Here is a 15,810-nt window from a genome sequence, read left to right on the forward strand (position 1 = left end):
TTGGGAGCTGGAGACAAGAGGATCAGAAGTTCAAGGTCATCCTTGGCTACCTAGCAAATTTAAAGCCAGCTTGGGCTGCATGAAACCTCATTTCAAAAAAAGAGGAGGAGGAAGAGGAGGAGCAGGAGGAGCAGGAGGAGCAGGAGCAGGAGAAGCAGCAGCAGCAACAACCAGAATCTCATACTCTGGGTCAGTGAGGAGGAAGGAAGACAGATCCATTATGAAGGAGACCTAGAAGGATGAGATTGGCTCAGCTCATGAGAAACAAGGCTAGGCCAGTGGGCTAATGTTTAACAGGAAGTAGCAGTTGAGCCTTGCTAATTGGCAGTTACCTATAGCCTTTGAGCTTCCACAAAGGCCAAGTTGACAGGATCTGGGGACCTGGGCCAGGGGTCCCCAGTATCAGTTACCACTTCTCTCTTGAGTAGAGCAAAGGAAAGGAGAGGGAAGAGGACACCAGGGATCGGAGGTTGTCTTACCCTACCCGTCCCCACCCTTCCTATACCCACCTGTCCTCCTGAGCACCCCACCCTCTCCCCTCTACCAAGCCACCATGCCAGATCATCTCAGGAGCAGCTCTGTGGACAGTCACTCTGAGTCTCAAGGGCACGGAGGGGGAGTGTTCTCTAAGGTAGCTCCTCTGATTCAGGCCCTCTTCACACCTCAGCCTGTCCAAGAGTCCCTGGCATATGGAAACTACCTTCATGGAGGAATTTATGGAGTATCACTCAATGGGACAAGCTTCTGTTTCTCACCTCAGAGTGGTGGACTAAGCCTTCCTTCTTCACTGGTGCTAAAGGTTCTTTTTAGGATACCCTGAATCAAATGTAGGAACTGGTCAATAGTGGATCCCAGGATGTGTTACATGGGGCCTGTAAGGCAAACCTGGGGCAAATCCCATTTTTCATGTTGAAGGGCAAATTTGCATCAGTCTGGGCTTCAGCCTATACAGTGGCTATTGTGCCAACTTTTAAAGGCTGGTCTGTATTTCCTCATTCCAAGAGGCCAGCAGAACCTCGGAGCAGTGCCTGGGGACAGACCAATGGCAGCTGGAAGGACCTGGGGTGAGAAAGTGGGGGGTAAAAACCTTGAGCAAGTTTTTATAAGGACCTGCATGACCAGGAGGCCACGGGGTAGGGGGTGACTTTCCCCTCTTTATCATCAAGTCAGAAGTGACATCAGATACCTAGCCTTTGAGCAGGCACAGGTGCAGAACCCTGGGGACACAAGACAGACCTGAGCCTTACCAAATCAAGTAGTCAGAGAAGCAGCTGCTCCAGGCCCAGGGCTGCCTGCACTGTGGCCTCATCTGTCTTGTTGATCGGTTGGTAGCAGCTGCTGAAAATATGGTGGACTGCAAGCCCATTATCGAGTTTGAGTGAAAGCCAATAGGATGGCAAGTTCTGCCCACACATAGGTATCTTTTGACATGTTTACTTCCAAAGCTCCAGCAGATCCAGTGGGCCTCTCCTGAGGGCTTTCTAACATCCCAGCCATCTGCCTCTTGGTACCCTGACCATCTCCTCCTTGGAGTACTCCCTAGATACCTTTCGTTTACCAGTCCATCTGTCCTTCACAGACATGCATTAACCCACCCCTCTGGAATACTGCTGTCTTCAAAAAGATCAGAAAAAAAAAAGAACATGTTAGCTTTGCTGGTTGCTGAATGCGTCTGCTGCTTCGAGAGAGAACAGCACACCTGCACTGCTGCCTCTGGAAGGGGTGGGGATTTCCCACCCAGTGAACCATGGGAGGAGGGAGTCTCCATTTGAATGCAGCTGGGGACAGCTTGCCTGATGAAACCACCCAGAACACCTCTCTTTACCTCCAAAGCTGTTTAGGATCAAGAAGAGCATCAGGGAGAGGATTCTTATAAAGGTGGTCTTACCCTCAAGGAACAAAGAATCTGGTCAGAGGTGACCTTGAACTGGTGCTCTGCCCGTTTTAGAGCTTACAGACATGTGTTGCTGAGTGGCAATTGTTGTTGGGAAGCTACTTTCTCAGGGACAGGCCAAGGAGAACGCCAGCCAGGCAGTCAAGGGCAGGAGGTGGCAGTCCAATTAGAGGTATCATTAGTACCACACATGCCTTATCTCATTTGATCATCCTAGACCATTGTGTTGCTTCTGCTATGATCTTGTTTTATGGGTGAGGACACTTAAGCCTGAGACATTAGGTTTATGACATTCAATATCACAGACGTAGCTAGTGGCCAGGTTCCAACATCTCTTTCTGTCCCGTCTCTGCCTTTTACCTCTCTGAAGCACCAGATCCCCTCCTGATATGTCCCATCAGGTGCAGCTTCTGCTGACAGGATGGAGAGCAGGGTTACACAACCCCATTTCTCCTCTGTCTTCATGCACTTAGAATAAAGAACCTCTCCATACCCCCACCGTGGGCACAGTATGCTCCTGTTGCAGGTCACCTTGGACATTCCCATCCCAGCTTAGACCAACTGTGGCCCGACTGTACCTTTTACTGTCCCATCCAAATGCAAAAAACAAAAACAAAACAGAACAAAAACAAAACAAAACAAAACAAAACAAAAATCCCTAAGACCCTCCAGTCTCTGAGCAGTCAGCATGCTCAGGTGATGTGGAGGTTTGGTACTCAAGTAGACACACCGTGCACCTGGATCCCCTTTAAGAAAATCTTGCAAAACATTTGAACCCTGGGAACTCGCAGAGTGAAGTAGAAAACAAACAGAACAGATTCTCACTTGAACCAGACTTTGTTGATTTTGCTTATTTGAAGTTGGAGCCCTATTACCATAGATTTGAAGAACTGCCTTCTTTGGGGGCCAGGGACAAATGCCACTTGGGACACTTTCCAGGGAGCCACTGTGTCCTTAACTGTGAAGTGTGGTACCTGAGTTTCCTGGGAAGCACGCACTACTCTTGTAGCGAGGATACACACCTCAGCGACCCTCTGCTTTAACAGCCACAAACTGCTCCAGAGGCGTCTGCGTCTGATTCCTAGGAGCCACTGTGGTCTTTGGAGACTTCTGTGGTCACATGGGGTGGTTGGCTGAGACACTGACAGACTGCCTTTCCAGGAGGACCCCCTTCCTTCTCTTCATTTCTCAAGGCTCCTTTCTGCCCTCTCACTCGGCCTCTCAGGTACCTTCTTCCACACTTGCCAGAGAAGCCCTAGCCCAGGGCCATGGAGGGGACATGCTGAGGAGTCCAGCTCTTCTCCTCCTTGCAGAAGCTCCATGCTTTCTGCCCTCTTTTCAGGCATAAATTAGCTGTATGGATCCTGGAAGTCATGACCCCTCCCAGAGCCATAAGGAAGCACACATCTTTCTTGGCAGTTTTCTTAGCAACTTTTCTCACTGGGCAAAACGAAAGCAAACTCACAGGCGTCTTGCAGGAGGCCTGTGGAGCCAAGCCTATCAATTATTCAGTACGGACCCAGCACTTTGCATTTGCAAAGGTTTTAATACATATTTTTTAATAGATTCTTCCCTCACAGTGTCTCAGCGTGGTGAAACATGACTACCCATTTCTTAGAAATGAAAGTGGGACTCTGCTCAGAGTCTAAAGATTCAGGTTCAAGTCTAGCTAGCCCTACTATTGGAGCCGTGGGATCCTGGGCCAGTCTCATGATGTCTCTCTCTGGTTTGGGGTTTCTATGGGGTCTAACTTTTGGGAAGTTTTCTCTCACCCAGGCCACAGAAAAAGCTTATAAATGGCAGCGTGGTTAGAAAATGTTTGTGGATAATTTTATTTCAGATATACAGCAAGAAGCATTGGATCCCAAGTGGAGGGGCAGCCATTCGCGCAGGACCCTGCAAACCAAGCTGTCCTAGGAGAATGATGGTAAGTGAGTTCTGTTGTCTGTGTCTCCAACAAGTGGTTGCTAGCACACTGGCTGCTATGTTCTGAGAAGCTGTCCTAGAAGAAAACAGAGGCCAGTGCACACACTCTTCGGTCATGTTTCTCTAGGGAGGTGGGCTTGGGGCTGATGTCTTTCTTGCCATCTCCAAGCTGAGTTATTTCCATCTTCCTCAGAAATGGAATCCCAAGGGAACAATATCTGAGACTGCCCAAGCCAGATGCTGCCCCTGCATCCCCATGGCCCCCATCACTTATATCGGACCTGTGTCATCTTTTTGTCCTCCCACACTGGAGCCCTCAGGCCCAGCATCAGGACTGCCTCTCAGTCAGTTCAGGAACGAGCCAGCTCCCTACACACAGGCAGAAGTCAGTTACTACACCATCTAAGTTTCAAGAAGTCATGTGGCAGAACCTTCCTTAAGCTCAAGTGTTCCCACAGCAGAGAGGACTTCCAGCAACAGAGACAGACACCAGCCTCTTTGGAAGGAAGGAATAGATTTTCATGGTGCTTCATTGCAGGAAGGAACTATCCAGGCAACACACGGATGGCTTCCCTGGGTAGATAGCTCGTTCATTCACATTCACACACATACAGCAAGACAACCTTTTTTTTTTTTTTTTTTTTGGTTCTTTTTTTTCGGAGCTGGGGACCGAACCCAGGGCCTTGCGCTTCCTAGGTAAGCGCTCTACCACTGAGCTAAATCCCCAGCCCCTACAGCAAGACAACCAACCATCAACCACCATACTACATACATGCATGTATGCATGCAGAGAGAGAGAACAGCCATTCCACAGCCAATTAAACAACTACACACACACACACACACACACCAGCACAATTAGCCCACTTCCTGCCCATAACTGCAGCCAGGGACACCCCATTCCAGATCCTCCCAACAACACTGACTAGGAGCTGGAATAAAGATGGGCCTGGGAAGGGGAAAGATGACTGGCAGAGGGCCAGATCAGCGGGTGTCCCTCCTGCTTCAGTCACCATGGCAACTACAAAGAGGAGGGAAAGGGCTCTGGGCAGCGCCTAGCCTAGCTTGTGTCTGCAGCTTGGGGCGGGGTGGAGGTGGGGCTGTGTCCCCTCCTCTCATCCCCAGCTGGTCAGTACTGAAGCATTCTGCCAAGCACAGATGGTCATATTATGGAGCACACCTTCCAGCTTGGGTGAGTTGGATAGGAGTTCCCCACCCCCACTCAAGATAAGCATCAGGTTTTATCATTAAACCTGAACAGATAAGCCTGCCTGGCCCAGGAAGCCCAGATCTATAACTCTTCTAACCCCTGAAAAAAAACGGTAGAGCCCAGTGAGTGCCTTTCCCTTCCTCATTTCACCCATGGCTCTATGACAGCTTCCTCTTCAGAGAAGGAGCCCAGACCGGATTGTGAGACAAGATGGTGTGTGCAGGCTGTCAACTTGGCTCACTTTGCCCTTCACTCTGCAGAGTGGAAGCAGAGGGGGATGTGGGGGCTGCCTGCCCTAGCGTATTAATTGGGTGGCCAAAGACATTACTCTTCATCAGGTCACAGCTTTCTGATGGCGTCTGCCCTTGGTGACGTGCAAATGCACTCAGCAGAGCGATACAGACTCCTTGTATTCGGGTGAGCCTCTCTGTCCACTGACCAGGCCTGGCTGGCCCTGCTCAGCTGTACAGGACTGGGCAGCCAGACAGTGTTGGAGTGTGAGAGCCAGTCTCACTGAAGACGACAGTCATTCCTTGTACCTGCCTTCCTAAGAAAAGTCAGGTCCTGAGGGGGCCTGACCCATGGTGTGGCCAGTTCTTCATTCCAGAATCTTCTCTAAATGACTAAGTCACACCAGCCAATGGAAAGTTTTCTATATGGGTGGGACTCAGAAAGGAAGTAGCCAGCTATGTCCCGATAGCATGTTCTAGAAAAAAGTACGGCGGCCGTGGAACGTGGTGGGAGGCTGTGGTGGGCTGTCATCAAGGTAGCCTAAGCCATAGGCTGGTCACTCAGTCTGCAGCTCATTTTACCCAACTGTGTAGTCTAGAAGACCTGACCCTGGCCTTCCTTGTTTTATGTATGTGGCATGTAATCACAGTCAAGGTGGCCCTTGAGGTAGGGACAGTGTCACTGGACTGCAAGAGTGGGGCAGAGCCATCCATCTCCAGGAGAGTCGTCTACCAGAGGACAAAATGAGCCCTGTCCTGCTGAGATATATAAGAAGGGAGAGAGCTTAAGCCCTTAGCCCCAAGCTCAACCCTGCTGGCATCATTCTCTTCACACCTACCTAGTTCCAACCCTTGTCCTCCAAGTTCTTGCTCATCTCTGTGCCTCAGTTTCCACATATAATGAGTATGCAATCTCAGGTCCTCAAGCTCAGCAAATGCTCTTTTTTTTTTCCTCAGAGTGTCTGACTTGATAGGTGTTAGAAACTCAGTAGTGTTATGAATAATACCAAGAAGCACAGTTCCTAGGGCGGGATCCAAGATGTACTGTAGAAGACAAAGGGTCACCACTAGTGGAGTCCCAGAGAAACACCCAAGGGCACAAAGGACAGGGACACTTGGAAGGAGACAGCATACCTGGTATGTGGACTGTGGCATGTATGCCTGGTCGTGGGACTAAGGTGTGTGTGGGGGATAGTGGGGGATGGTAGACGTCAGTGGGAGAAGATAGAGAACTCCCAGCTTCCCCAGCAGGGCTCTGTTCCCGAGAACCAAGCTATTCAGTCTTGCAGGGACCCTTGTAGAGTCAGAACAATTGAGATTCGACTGGCTCTCTGGAAACTGTTGTCATTGGTGTTCTGCCTGTGCTGAGCAGAGGGCACCCATCTATACCTATGTTCTAAATAATGTGCCTCTTTTCTGAAGATCACAGCCCCATGCTGGTGTTCCTGGGCTGGGGTTTTGTGACATGGATCATTTGTTACCAACTTGTAAAATCAACCCAAAATACTAGGGTCCCTGTACCTCTCTCAGGCAGCATGGAAAGTCTCCAGGCAACATTGGGAGTTACTCTTGAGAATACCCTACCCGTGTAGGGCTACAAGACTCCACTCCAAGCAGAACAGCTATAGAAGGCGAGCTGTAGCAGTAGGACCACTCCCAGGCAAGTCTTGCTATGGGGAGTGTTATCCTGAGGTAGTCAAAGAGCTGGCCGGGCTGGCCAGACGTACAAACGTTTGCCCCAGTTTGGGAGTCCTGCAGCAACCCATCAGGGTAGGCACAGATCCAGGGTAGGACCCCTGGATGGTCCTCAAACGGGTAACATTTTTTGCTAGAAGGAGCAGAGGAGGAGTAAAGAACCACATATGGTAAACTGTCACCCTGTCCTCAAAGGTGCCGCTTGCTAACTGTAAAGTAGGAAACAACAGTGAATGCAGACTTAGCAAAAATTCACTAAGAAGAAGTAACTTCTTTTCCTGTCAGTTCTCAACCACAGACGGTATCCCTCTCTGAGGGGGACACAGAAGAGAAGAGAAGCGAAGAGGGTCTTTGGGGTGTCACAACATTTCATGACATTGCTTGGCTGTCGGTTACATTCTTTGACTCTAGCCAGGGTGCCTGAGTGTAGGCAACGTTCCAGCAAGATGGTAGCACCATTGGGCAGCCATAGGAGGTGAGATGGGGTGAGTGTTAAGGAAGAAAGCAGGCAGATACAGGGCAGAACCAGAAGTGAGTCAGCCCCTGGTTATTTAGTAGAGACCATTGTCTCAGAGACCTCTGCATTTCACAGCTGTCTTGTGACTAACACCTAAGTAGCCACATGTGAAATCTCACTGGCTCTCCATCTGGACCCCACACACTCCAAATTCAGAGCCCAGGCTTGAGTCTGATTGGTCAAGCTCAAGTCAGATGCTTAAATATAGTCGGCAGGGCCTTGGCAGAAGAAGGGGGCTGGGGGGCTGGTCCTGTGGTCCCAGAGGACAAACACAGTGGGTATCAGGCCTGCCTCTGGTTCCACACAACATAGGAGTTCCCTACAGACAGCAAAGGAGGAGGTTAGTTGTGTCATAGAAACAAACAAAACCCAAATCTCAGCAAGCATCCGCCATGTTCTTTTCTTTCCTCTCCTTGCTTTGTGTTTCTGCTCGCCAGTTAGAACTGCCAGGAACCAGCCAGAAGTCGCTTAGGTCTCAGAGGAGAATCTGAAGGGCTATGTCACCAAAGCCTGGGTTGTAGACTGTGGGGAACTGAATAAATGCCTGTTCACCTCAGGTGGGGAACCAATGATGGATCAAAGAAATGATGTACCCAAGAGAGTTTAGGGAGCCAATGGAGTCGGGGAAAAATTGGAGTTACCAGTGTGAACATGGGCTCCTTCTATACCACCAAAGAAAATGCTCCCCCTAGGAATTGTTAATTGCTTATATGCCTGAGGAAAGATGGGGCTTCATGAGCTCCTTTCTCCCATGATGGAATATGAACCCAGTCTTGTATGGATCATCTGTGGGTAATATCAGCTGCTGAGAGTTCAAAGGACAACAGTCTTGTCGTGCCAGAGAACAGTGTTCCACAACAGCCTGGCTTCTAACGGTCGCACTGGGGGCCTCAAACTGTCTTTTGTGCTTGGTGTCAGACACCAGTAGATGTTCTCCCTGTGATAACAAGAGGCCCCTGGTAACCCCAGTGACTCCTGGGAGTAAGGCCAGCTTGGGGTAAGGAGTCACCTGAGGTGAGAGAAGATATCAGTGGCCTAAGAACTGAGAGGTAGGATTCCTCAACGCAAGGTGGAATGGTCTTTCTGGAGGAAGAGGGCAGGAGAAGGTGCCAAGTGGAAATGACCTCATACAATGTTGATCACCAAGGGAGTCCTTTCTGCTTCAGTTTAAAGTCTCAGAACATGGCCAACCTCAGTCTGTGCCTGATTTGAATGGAGAGGGGGAGGGGAGGCTTTACACTCGCATCCAGCCACATGGGTTACAGACATATTCTTGTTCAGACACTTCCCAGGCAGGGCAGGGAAGGAGTAGGTGGGGTAGCTCCTGAGGACAGACGGAGGGGATGTCCACAGGAAGCCCCGGAGCCACACCTCTGCTTCTCTGAGCCCAGACAGCTGTATACACATGAGCAAGTGCAGGCCACAGAGACAGGGCCTGATCTATCTGCCCACTCACTCTGGCTTGATTACAGTGGGGCAGTACCATTCAGGTTCTGGATCTAGGATCAAAATACTGCTTCACATTGTGAACACCACAGGGTGGTAGAGGAGTCCATAGTGAAGACCTTGTTAGGGGCTGGAGAGATGGCTCAGTTGCTAAGAGCACAGGCTGCTCTTCCAGAGGACCCAAGTTGAATTCACAGCACCTGCACGGTGGCTCACAACTATAACTCCATTTCTTGGAGATATAACAATCTCTTTTGGTCTCCTCAGGCACTACACACGTGCCCAGACATACATGCAGACAGAACACCCATATACGTAAAGTACAATAAACCTTATAAAAAGACCCTGGGAATAAGTGTGGTAGTAGAAGAGGGTTAAGAAGCCCACCCATGAAGAGCTAGCTTAAACACAGACACCAAGGGCTCAAGTCCCAACTTCATCCCTGACTAGCTCTGTGACCTTAGGCAAGAGAGCACACCTCTCTGGGCCTCAGTCTCCCCGATCTGTACAACGGGGACAATAACTTGTGCATCATAGGCGTCTATGTGCATCCCTGCGTTGGAATTGGCTTAGTTTTTAGGATGACTCCTGGTGTGGTTGCTCTGAGTAAGTATTAGTTAATCTTGTGATGACATCATTGCTTTCCTGTGTGCTGTCATTACCAGTGAACACCACCCAGCCAGCGAAGATTAAAGAAATCTTCCGGAAGGAGAAAGGGCTCAAATCCCTGAGAACTGAGGTAGAGAAAGGAGGGGGGAGGAACAGCTGCGCAAAGCCATGGAATTTAAGGGGGCAGGAGAGGCAGTGTTTCTGTGTATGTTAGATTGTATCTCCTGAAGAGGAAATGATGGGTTCCAGTGGAAAGACTCTAGGGGAGCATTAGTCAACAGACCCCTAGACTTCCTCTGCCCAGGAACCAATTGGGGAAGTGGGCTTGAAGACTTTCCAGATGAACACATTAGCTCATAACGAGACAAGGTGTCGGCTGACGGCTGGAGCTCTATCCACCCGCCTCCTCCAGCAGCAGCCCAGGAATTAGCTCACAGCTGGCAGAGCCTCCTGTGCTATCCTGGAAGCCTGGAGCATGTTTGAACAGCAACCATGCGTGCAGAGTGGGTCTTCAGGCCCACACATCATTCCTTCAGAGACACTGGCACACCTGCAAGGCTCGTCCCTGCTACTAATGGGGTATCTGCCACGTGGGGCATACCTGAGCCTGGTGGGATTATGAGATTGTCTGCTTTCCTCTGGTGCCCTGGCCCCAGGTCTGGCAGTGCCCCTTGGCTTCCTGCTTTCCCCTAAATGTACTGACCCCAGGGGAATGTAGGAGAGGTGAATCTGGTGCTGCTGTTCAGCACGTCAGGGGCTCTTACTGAGCCCAGGTTTCAGAATACCCTAGTGTGTCAAGAAAGACAGAAGGGCCCTGCTGCCATTCTGCCCACCCAAGAAGCTGTCTGTGGGTGGCACCTATCCCAAACACCCATCCAGCACCTCACCACCAGCTCCGGATGAAGCTAGCAAAGTGCCCACTAAGTGGGCAGTTGATGACAAACCTTTCTCTGGGCACCTCTCCAAGCCTGTGTGGGTAACATTCCAGGTCAATTCCTACACCAGTTATAGAAGAAAGAAGAAACCCTCTGGGCCTCTTCAGACATCAGGGTCATTCGGTTTCCAAGGAAAGATGCAAAAGAGCAGACAACTCAGGTCATCCAGAGGTCAAGGACCCCCAAATGACAGCTCAGGGCAGTGGTGGGGTGACGGGACTGGAGTGTGATGTCATCCACAGGTTACATCTGCTTTACAACCTTTTAAAAATGTAATTTTAGGGGTTGGGGATTTAGCTCAGTGGTAGAGCGCTTGCCTAGGAAGCGCAAGGCCCTAGGTTCGGTCCCCAGCTCCGAAAAAAAAGAAAACCAAAAAAAAAAAAATGTAATTTTATCTAGGCCTCCTGCATGTTGGGTGCAGAGCTAACAGCTCTGTTACCTTGTTTAAGCCTCAACTCCCCTCCGTCATCCACACCCTTAACAGAGGCAGACATCATCCTGAAATCCTTTGTAACGGTTTTCTTGGGGTTTTTGTTTTTGTTTTTTTCTGCTTTAAACCAAGAAGCCAGTGTTCGCATGTTGAGAGGCCCGTCTGCAGAGTGCATACTCTGGCTATATCCAACATCTCTGAGGAGAATGGAGAGGCACAGAGTGGTCCTGAGGCCGTGGGCCCAGAGCACAGACCTGACAAGCTATGTGCCCAGGTCCCAGCTGCCTGTGGCCTGCTCATGGAAACACCTCACCTTCTCCATCTCTGTGCTCGCTTGCTACCTACTTTGTAGCTCCTGTTCTCTTGGATGAGGGTGAGGCTGGAGAGAACCGGAGTATACCCTGTACTAGTGGATCAAAGGCTCCCTCCCTACCTAATCTCTCTAAGCTCTTGCTCAGGCCTTCTCTGAATCTATTCAAAAGCAGTAATTAAAACAAAGCCACTCAGCAAGGCTGGAGTGAAGACCCTTACCTAACCTTGCAGGCTGCCACCCCCTGCAGAGAAGCAGGCAGGAGTAGGAAGGCCTCCCCACCTGTGCTGTCCCTCCCAGGATTTGGTGCTGCTCATCAGTCTGTCTAAATTGGACTTTCTCCAAAAAGCTCACTGGCTGTAATGAGAGCTCCCTTGTCTGAGGAAGGAAGCTTTCTAGGGTTCAGCTGCCCCAGGAGTACCTTCAGAATGAAGGCTGGCACCTCAGCACAAAAAGCAGACAGCAGGCGCCTGGGAAGGGCCCCAGCAAGCCACTCCCAAGTTTTCACACTTGGAGAGATCTGAAGAAGGCGATCATGAGAAAGCACAGGGGCAGAACATCAAGAGTTGCTGTGCCTTCCTGGCGTGCTAACAGAGAGTGTATGGGAAGAGATGCATCAACCCCTTATACAGAGCGCCAGACTGAGGCTCAGCTAGCCTGACAGCCCAGGTCTAGGGTCACATCCCAAGCTCAGCATCTGGAAAGACGGTTTTCTAGCTATGTGCTTGGAGCTTCTGGAAGCTGAGGCTGCTACTGGGGGAGCCTCAGGGCCCACATAATGGGCTCAGTATCCCTCGGGATGATCAAGGATCCTCAAGGTACCATTACCTTGCCCAGAGAAGGCAAGAAATGAAACCCGGTTTCTCTGCTCTCTGTGGGGTGGAATGTCCTTCTCACTTCCTAATGATGCCCTGGTGAAGGTAGGCTCAGACCCTGGGGAGGGCAATATCCAGTGTTCTGGTCTGCTCTCCTCACAGCGCAGGCTTGTAGGAATGGTCCTGAGCAGAAAGCTCTGCTCTCATCTTACTGAGGATCTGTGTGCCTCAAGAGGAACCACACATCCTCCCTCAATGGCCCCAGTTGCTCCCACCTCTCCCATCTTGGCTTTCTCAGTCTACACCTCCATCTATCCCCAGTTCCTGCCACTGCGATAAGGTATCCCCGAATTAATTCTTCTTTGGATTAGGGATTTTTAAAACTTTTTTTAAATATTGATTTGATTCACAATCACTAAAATGCAGAAACAATTTCATGCATTTCAATAGGTAAAAAGATAAATTGTCTTCCAGCCACATCACAAGTGTACCCTACTAACCCAAAGAAGGCTGGGCTTGTACAAGGTCATGATGGGACATTCTCAGAGAGAAAGAAAATCTCATCATCAGGGTGGAGACACTGCCTGTGTAAAGATAGCATGCGCAGTTTGTGTCACCGTGAAGTCAGGGGCTAAAACACACACAAGTCCATAAACATCTTTATTTCTTCTTTTTCCACACAAGGACAGCATATGCTCTTAGAAGCTGAGCCTATAGCTTTTCATCTGGGCCTTATCTTGGAATTGTTTCCACATCAGTTCGTTCCTGTTTAGAGCTCAACAGATGTTTCAAACCCAAGTTCAAGTCATATGCCTCCTACCGTGATCTCCCGGGACATGGGATGTTAAAGCTGGGGCCTCTGGTCTGCTTCTCACTCAGCTGCGCCTTGATATGATAGGATAAAGTCTTGGCTTATGCCCTTCCCTAGAGCCTAGCTGATCGGCTCAGAGCACAGCTGGATCCCTTGCAAGGCGGTGCTGGCCCCATGGGCAGTCTAGGTAAAGGGGAGAAACGTCTTTCCACAAGAGTGAGTCATGAGTCGCGTTCAGTTTCAGAGTCTAGCTCCAGCCAGCAGCTTCTTTCCTGCCGCGGCTGCAGGTTTATTTGCTTCCTCTGACAAGGTGAGGTCAGGTGATGTCGTTGGAGCCGGAAGCTGAGTGTGGATGAAGGGTGGGGCTGTGGTGGGTATGAGGGTGGCTAGGAGCAGGAGACACCTGTCCTGAGACTGTGTGGGATCCCACTTGGCCTGTCAGCTGGCTCTGAGGACCTGCCCAGAAGACAAACCTGTATCCTGAGAACCAGACCAGTTGGCCTTTTCTGCTGTTTCTTGCTGAGGAATCCATCTTGGTGAGTCGCTCGGCTTCTTGGAGACTCTGGTTCTTACTTTGTGAATCGGGTGTTGAAACAAACCTACACTTGCTGCACGGTCTTCCGTGGGCTCAGAGAGGTAGAGTGGTTTTACAGACAGTAAAGCTCTGTCCAGTTTTATCGTCGCTCTCTGCGGAGTCTGTGAAGTTGCCTCACTTCTTGCCAAAGACTGGCGCATAGATGTCCCGTCGCTGAGCCTCAGTTTCCCATCTTGAGGCGTGAGTCCTGGGCTGATATGATTCTTTTCCTTCCTGCAGGTCTACTTTCTGCATTCTCTTTGCCTTTGACCTGCACACCTCCAGCAAGCACAGAGAGATCTCAGAGGAGTCTGTCCCAAGGATTCCTGCCGATGCTTGTCTGATCCTGCCTTCTGGGAAGCATGGCCGCCACAGGATTACGGGACAAATATAGACCCTGAGACACACAGCTGCTCTGAGAGGCACACTCTACAGCCTTGCTTGGCTCCAGGTGCTGCCAAGTCTTGAAACTCACGCCCATCCCAACAATGCCTTCAGGAGCCATGGCCACAGCCGTATGAGACCATTACAGAGCAGGACTTGACCTTGCTACACAGCAAGCCTCCCAAGTGGCCCCACCACCTCCCATGTCCAGCTACCAGGGCAGACTAGAGAATGTCTGTGCCCCGGATCCAAGTGGAAGAAGTGGGTGAGAAAGACAGGCCAGCAGGGGCAGCCATACCTCCCGACGACCACCTCCTCAGCCTGAAGGCCCTCACTGAGAAGCTGAGGCTGGAGACCCGAAGACCTTCCTACCTGGAATGGCAAGCCAAGCTGGAGGAGCAGACCTGGCCTTTTCCGAGGCCAGCTGCCCAGCAAGAGGCGAGTCTGGAGCAGGGAGCATGTGGGGGTGGAGAGCCTTTGATGTCTCTAAGGGAGCCCAGAGAGCTTCTTCCACCTGCCAGGAGTGCCAGTGGGGGTGACAGGCCACTGGCCACAGACAAGCTGGAAGGCTTCCGGAGTATCGACGAAGCCATCGCCTGGCTCAGAAAGGAACTGGTGAGTGACTGCCCGCCAAGAGGCCATGGATGTGTCATGCATGTTTCCTCTCGCCATCTTTCTGTCTGACTGTCTGTCTTCCCACATCATGTTTGTCCCTCTATCGCTGCCTGTTTCCCATGGGCATGCCCGGCTTCCTTAGGCGAAGGGTAGATCTCCTTTCTCAGTGGATACATGGGGGGTCAGTCAGCCCCTAATCAAAGATCTAGAGGAAGTGTATGTTAGTCCAAGGATCTGAGCCCACACATGTTCCCACCCTCTCCTCACCAGCATCGGAGTCTCTTATTCCTGGACAGCTACGGGAGCCCCAGAGTTTGCCTGAACTTCTCTCTGAAAACCTCTCCCCATCTACCTCAGTTACCTACAGGGCTGGGGACCACTACTCACTGAGCAAAGGAGTGGCCTCTTTCCCTGAGCTGGCAGTTGATACTAACTGGATGGTGGGTCTTCCTGGGTGGCCAACTTTGGGAAGGGCTCTCAGTCTGGGGTTCATAGCTATAAGTGCTGGGGCTCAGCGTGGGAAGTGCTGTTTAATAATTCAAGGTGTACAGAACTTCCAGAAGAGGGCATATGACGGATCACGCCTGGGGTGAAGGCTTTGGCAAAGGATGTTGAGTAAGAATCTGCCCAGAAGTCAGGGCAGGTCGGGCATTCCAGATGGAAGGAGTGAGCAAAGGGCAGAAGATGCTGAGTGGAGCCGCAGCTGGATCTTTTCACTGCCCACAGGCAGACAGACTCCCACCAGGAACCTCTCCCCACCATGGAAATCCCGGGAAAGGAGGTGGAGCATTGTCCCAGCCTGCCCCAGGAAAACCACCAGGTTCTCCCACCCGGCCCCAAACAGTAGCTTCTCAGCAGACCCAGACCTGAAACAAAGCCCCTCCCCCAAGCTTTAGCTGCTTCCCTGGGTCACCTCCAGAGCATCTGACTCCAAGGAGCCAGCAGCCAAGGGCCAGCTGCCCTCCAGAGCTGGTGGTAACTCTCCCACCAAGAGGAAAGCAGAGGCCTGCTTGGTTTGTTTTGGTGAGTCCTGCAAGTCATCTCTCCATTGGGGCCTGAAATTCCTTGTGGGCTGTGGCAGCTCAGGAGATTGGGCATCTGATTAATTGGGAACTTCTTTAGTTGATACTGAGACTGCACAGAACACACTGTTCCATTGTGTATGCTGTTAGGGACAAGCATGGATAAGCTTGCTGTTGGCTTTCACAGAAGACAGGGCTCCTGTGGATTCTTGTTCTGTGACTACAGGGTGCTCACGGAAGCATGAGAGGTGGGCATGAGAGCCAGAGACAGACCCTGAATGCTGCTCCCTGAATTCCTGAAGCTAAACTGCTCTGATCTGTTCTTCACAGAGGAACAAAAAAAATTCCCATTAGCCAAGGATGCAATTTGTTGGTTTGGGGGTTCAT

The 15,810-nt window shown here is 50.8% G+C and overlaps 1 protein-coding gene across 4 annotated transcripts in view; it reads left to right on the forward strand.

Annotated features, from left to right (window-relative positions):
* The window catches only part of Fam167a (family with sequence similarity 167, member A), a 30,157-nt gene that overhangs the window by 1,588 nt on the left and 12,759 nt on the right, over positions 1 to 15,810 (forward strand). For 2 of the 4 annotated variants that reach the window (XM_008770771.4, XM_063274553.1), the window contains exons 2-3: positions 3,735 to 3,821; positions 13,643 to 14,401. In XM_008770771.4, coding sequence (XP_008768993.1) covers positions 14,018 to 14,401 — 384 coding nt within the window. In that variant the 5' untranslated portion in view covers positions 3,735 to 3,821; positions 13,643 to 14,017. Of the gene's footprint in view, positions 1 to 3,734; positions 3,822 to 12,857; positions 13,365 to 13,642; positions 14,402 to 15,810 lie in introns of those variants that run through there. The other 2 variants (XM_063274552.1, NM_001109102.1) reach the window with 2 other exon arrangements.

The sequence above is a fragment of the Rattus norvegicus genome, chromosome 15, assembly GCF_036323735.1.
Source record: "Rattus norvegicus strain BN/NHsdMcwi chromosome 15, GRCr8, whole genome shotgun sequence".
NCBI classification, from domain to species: domain Eukaryota; kingdom Metazoa; phylum Chordata; class Mammalia; order Rodentia; family Muridae; genus Rattus; species Rattus norvegicus.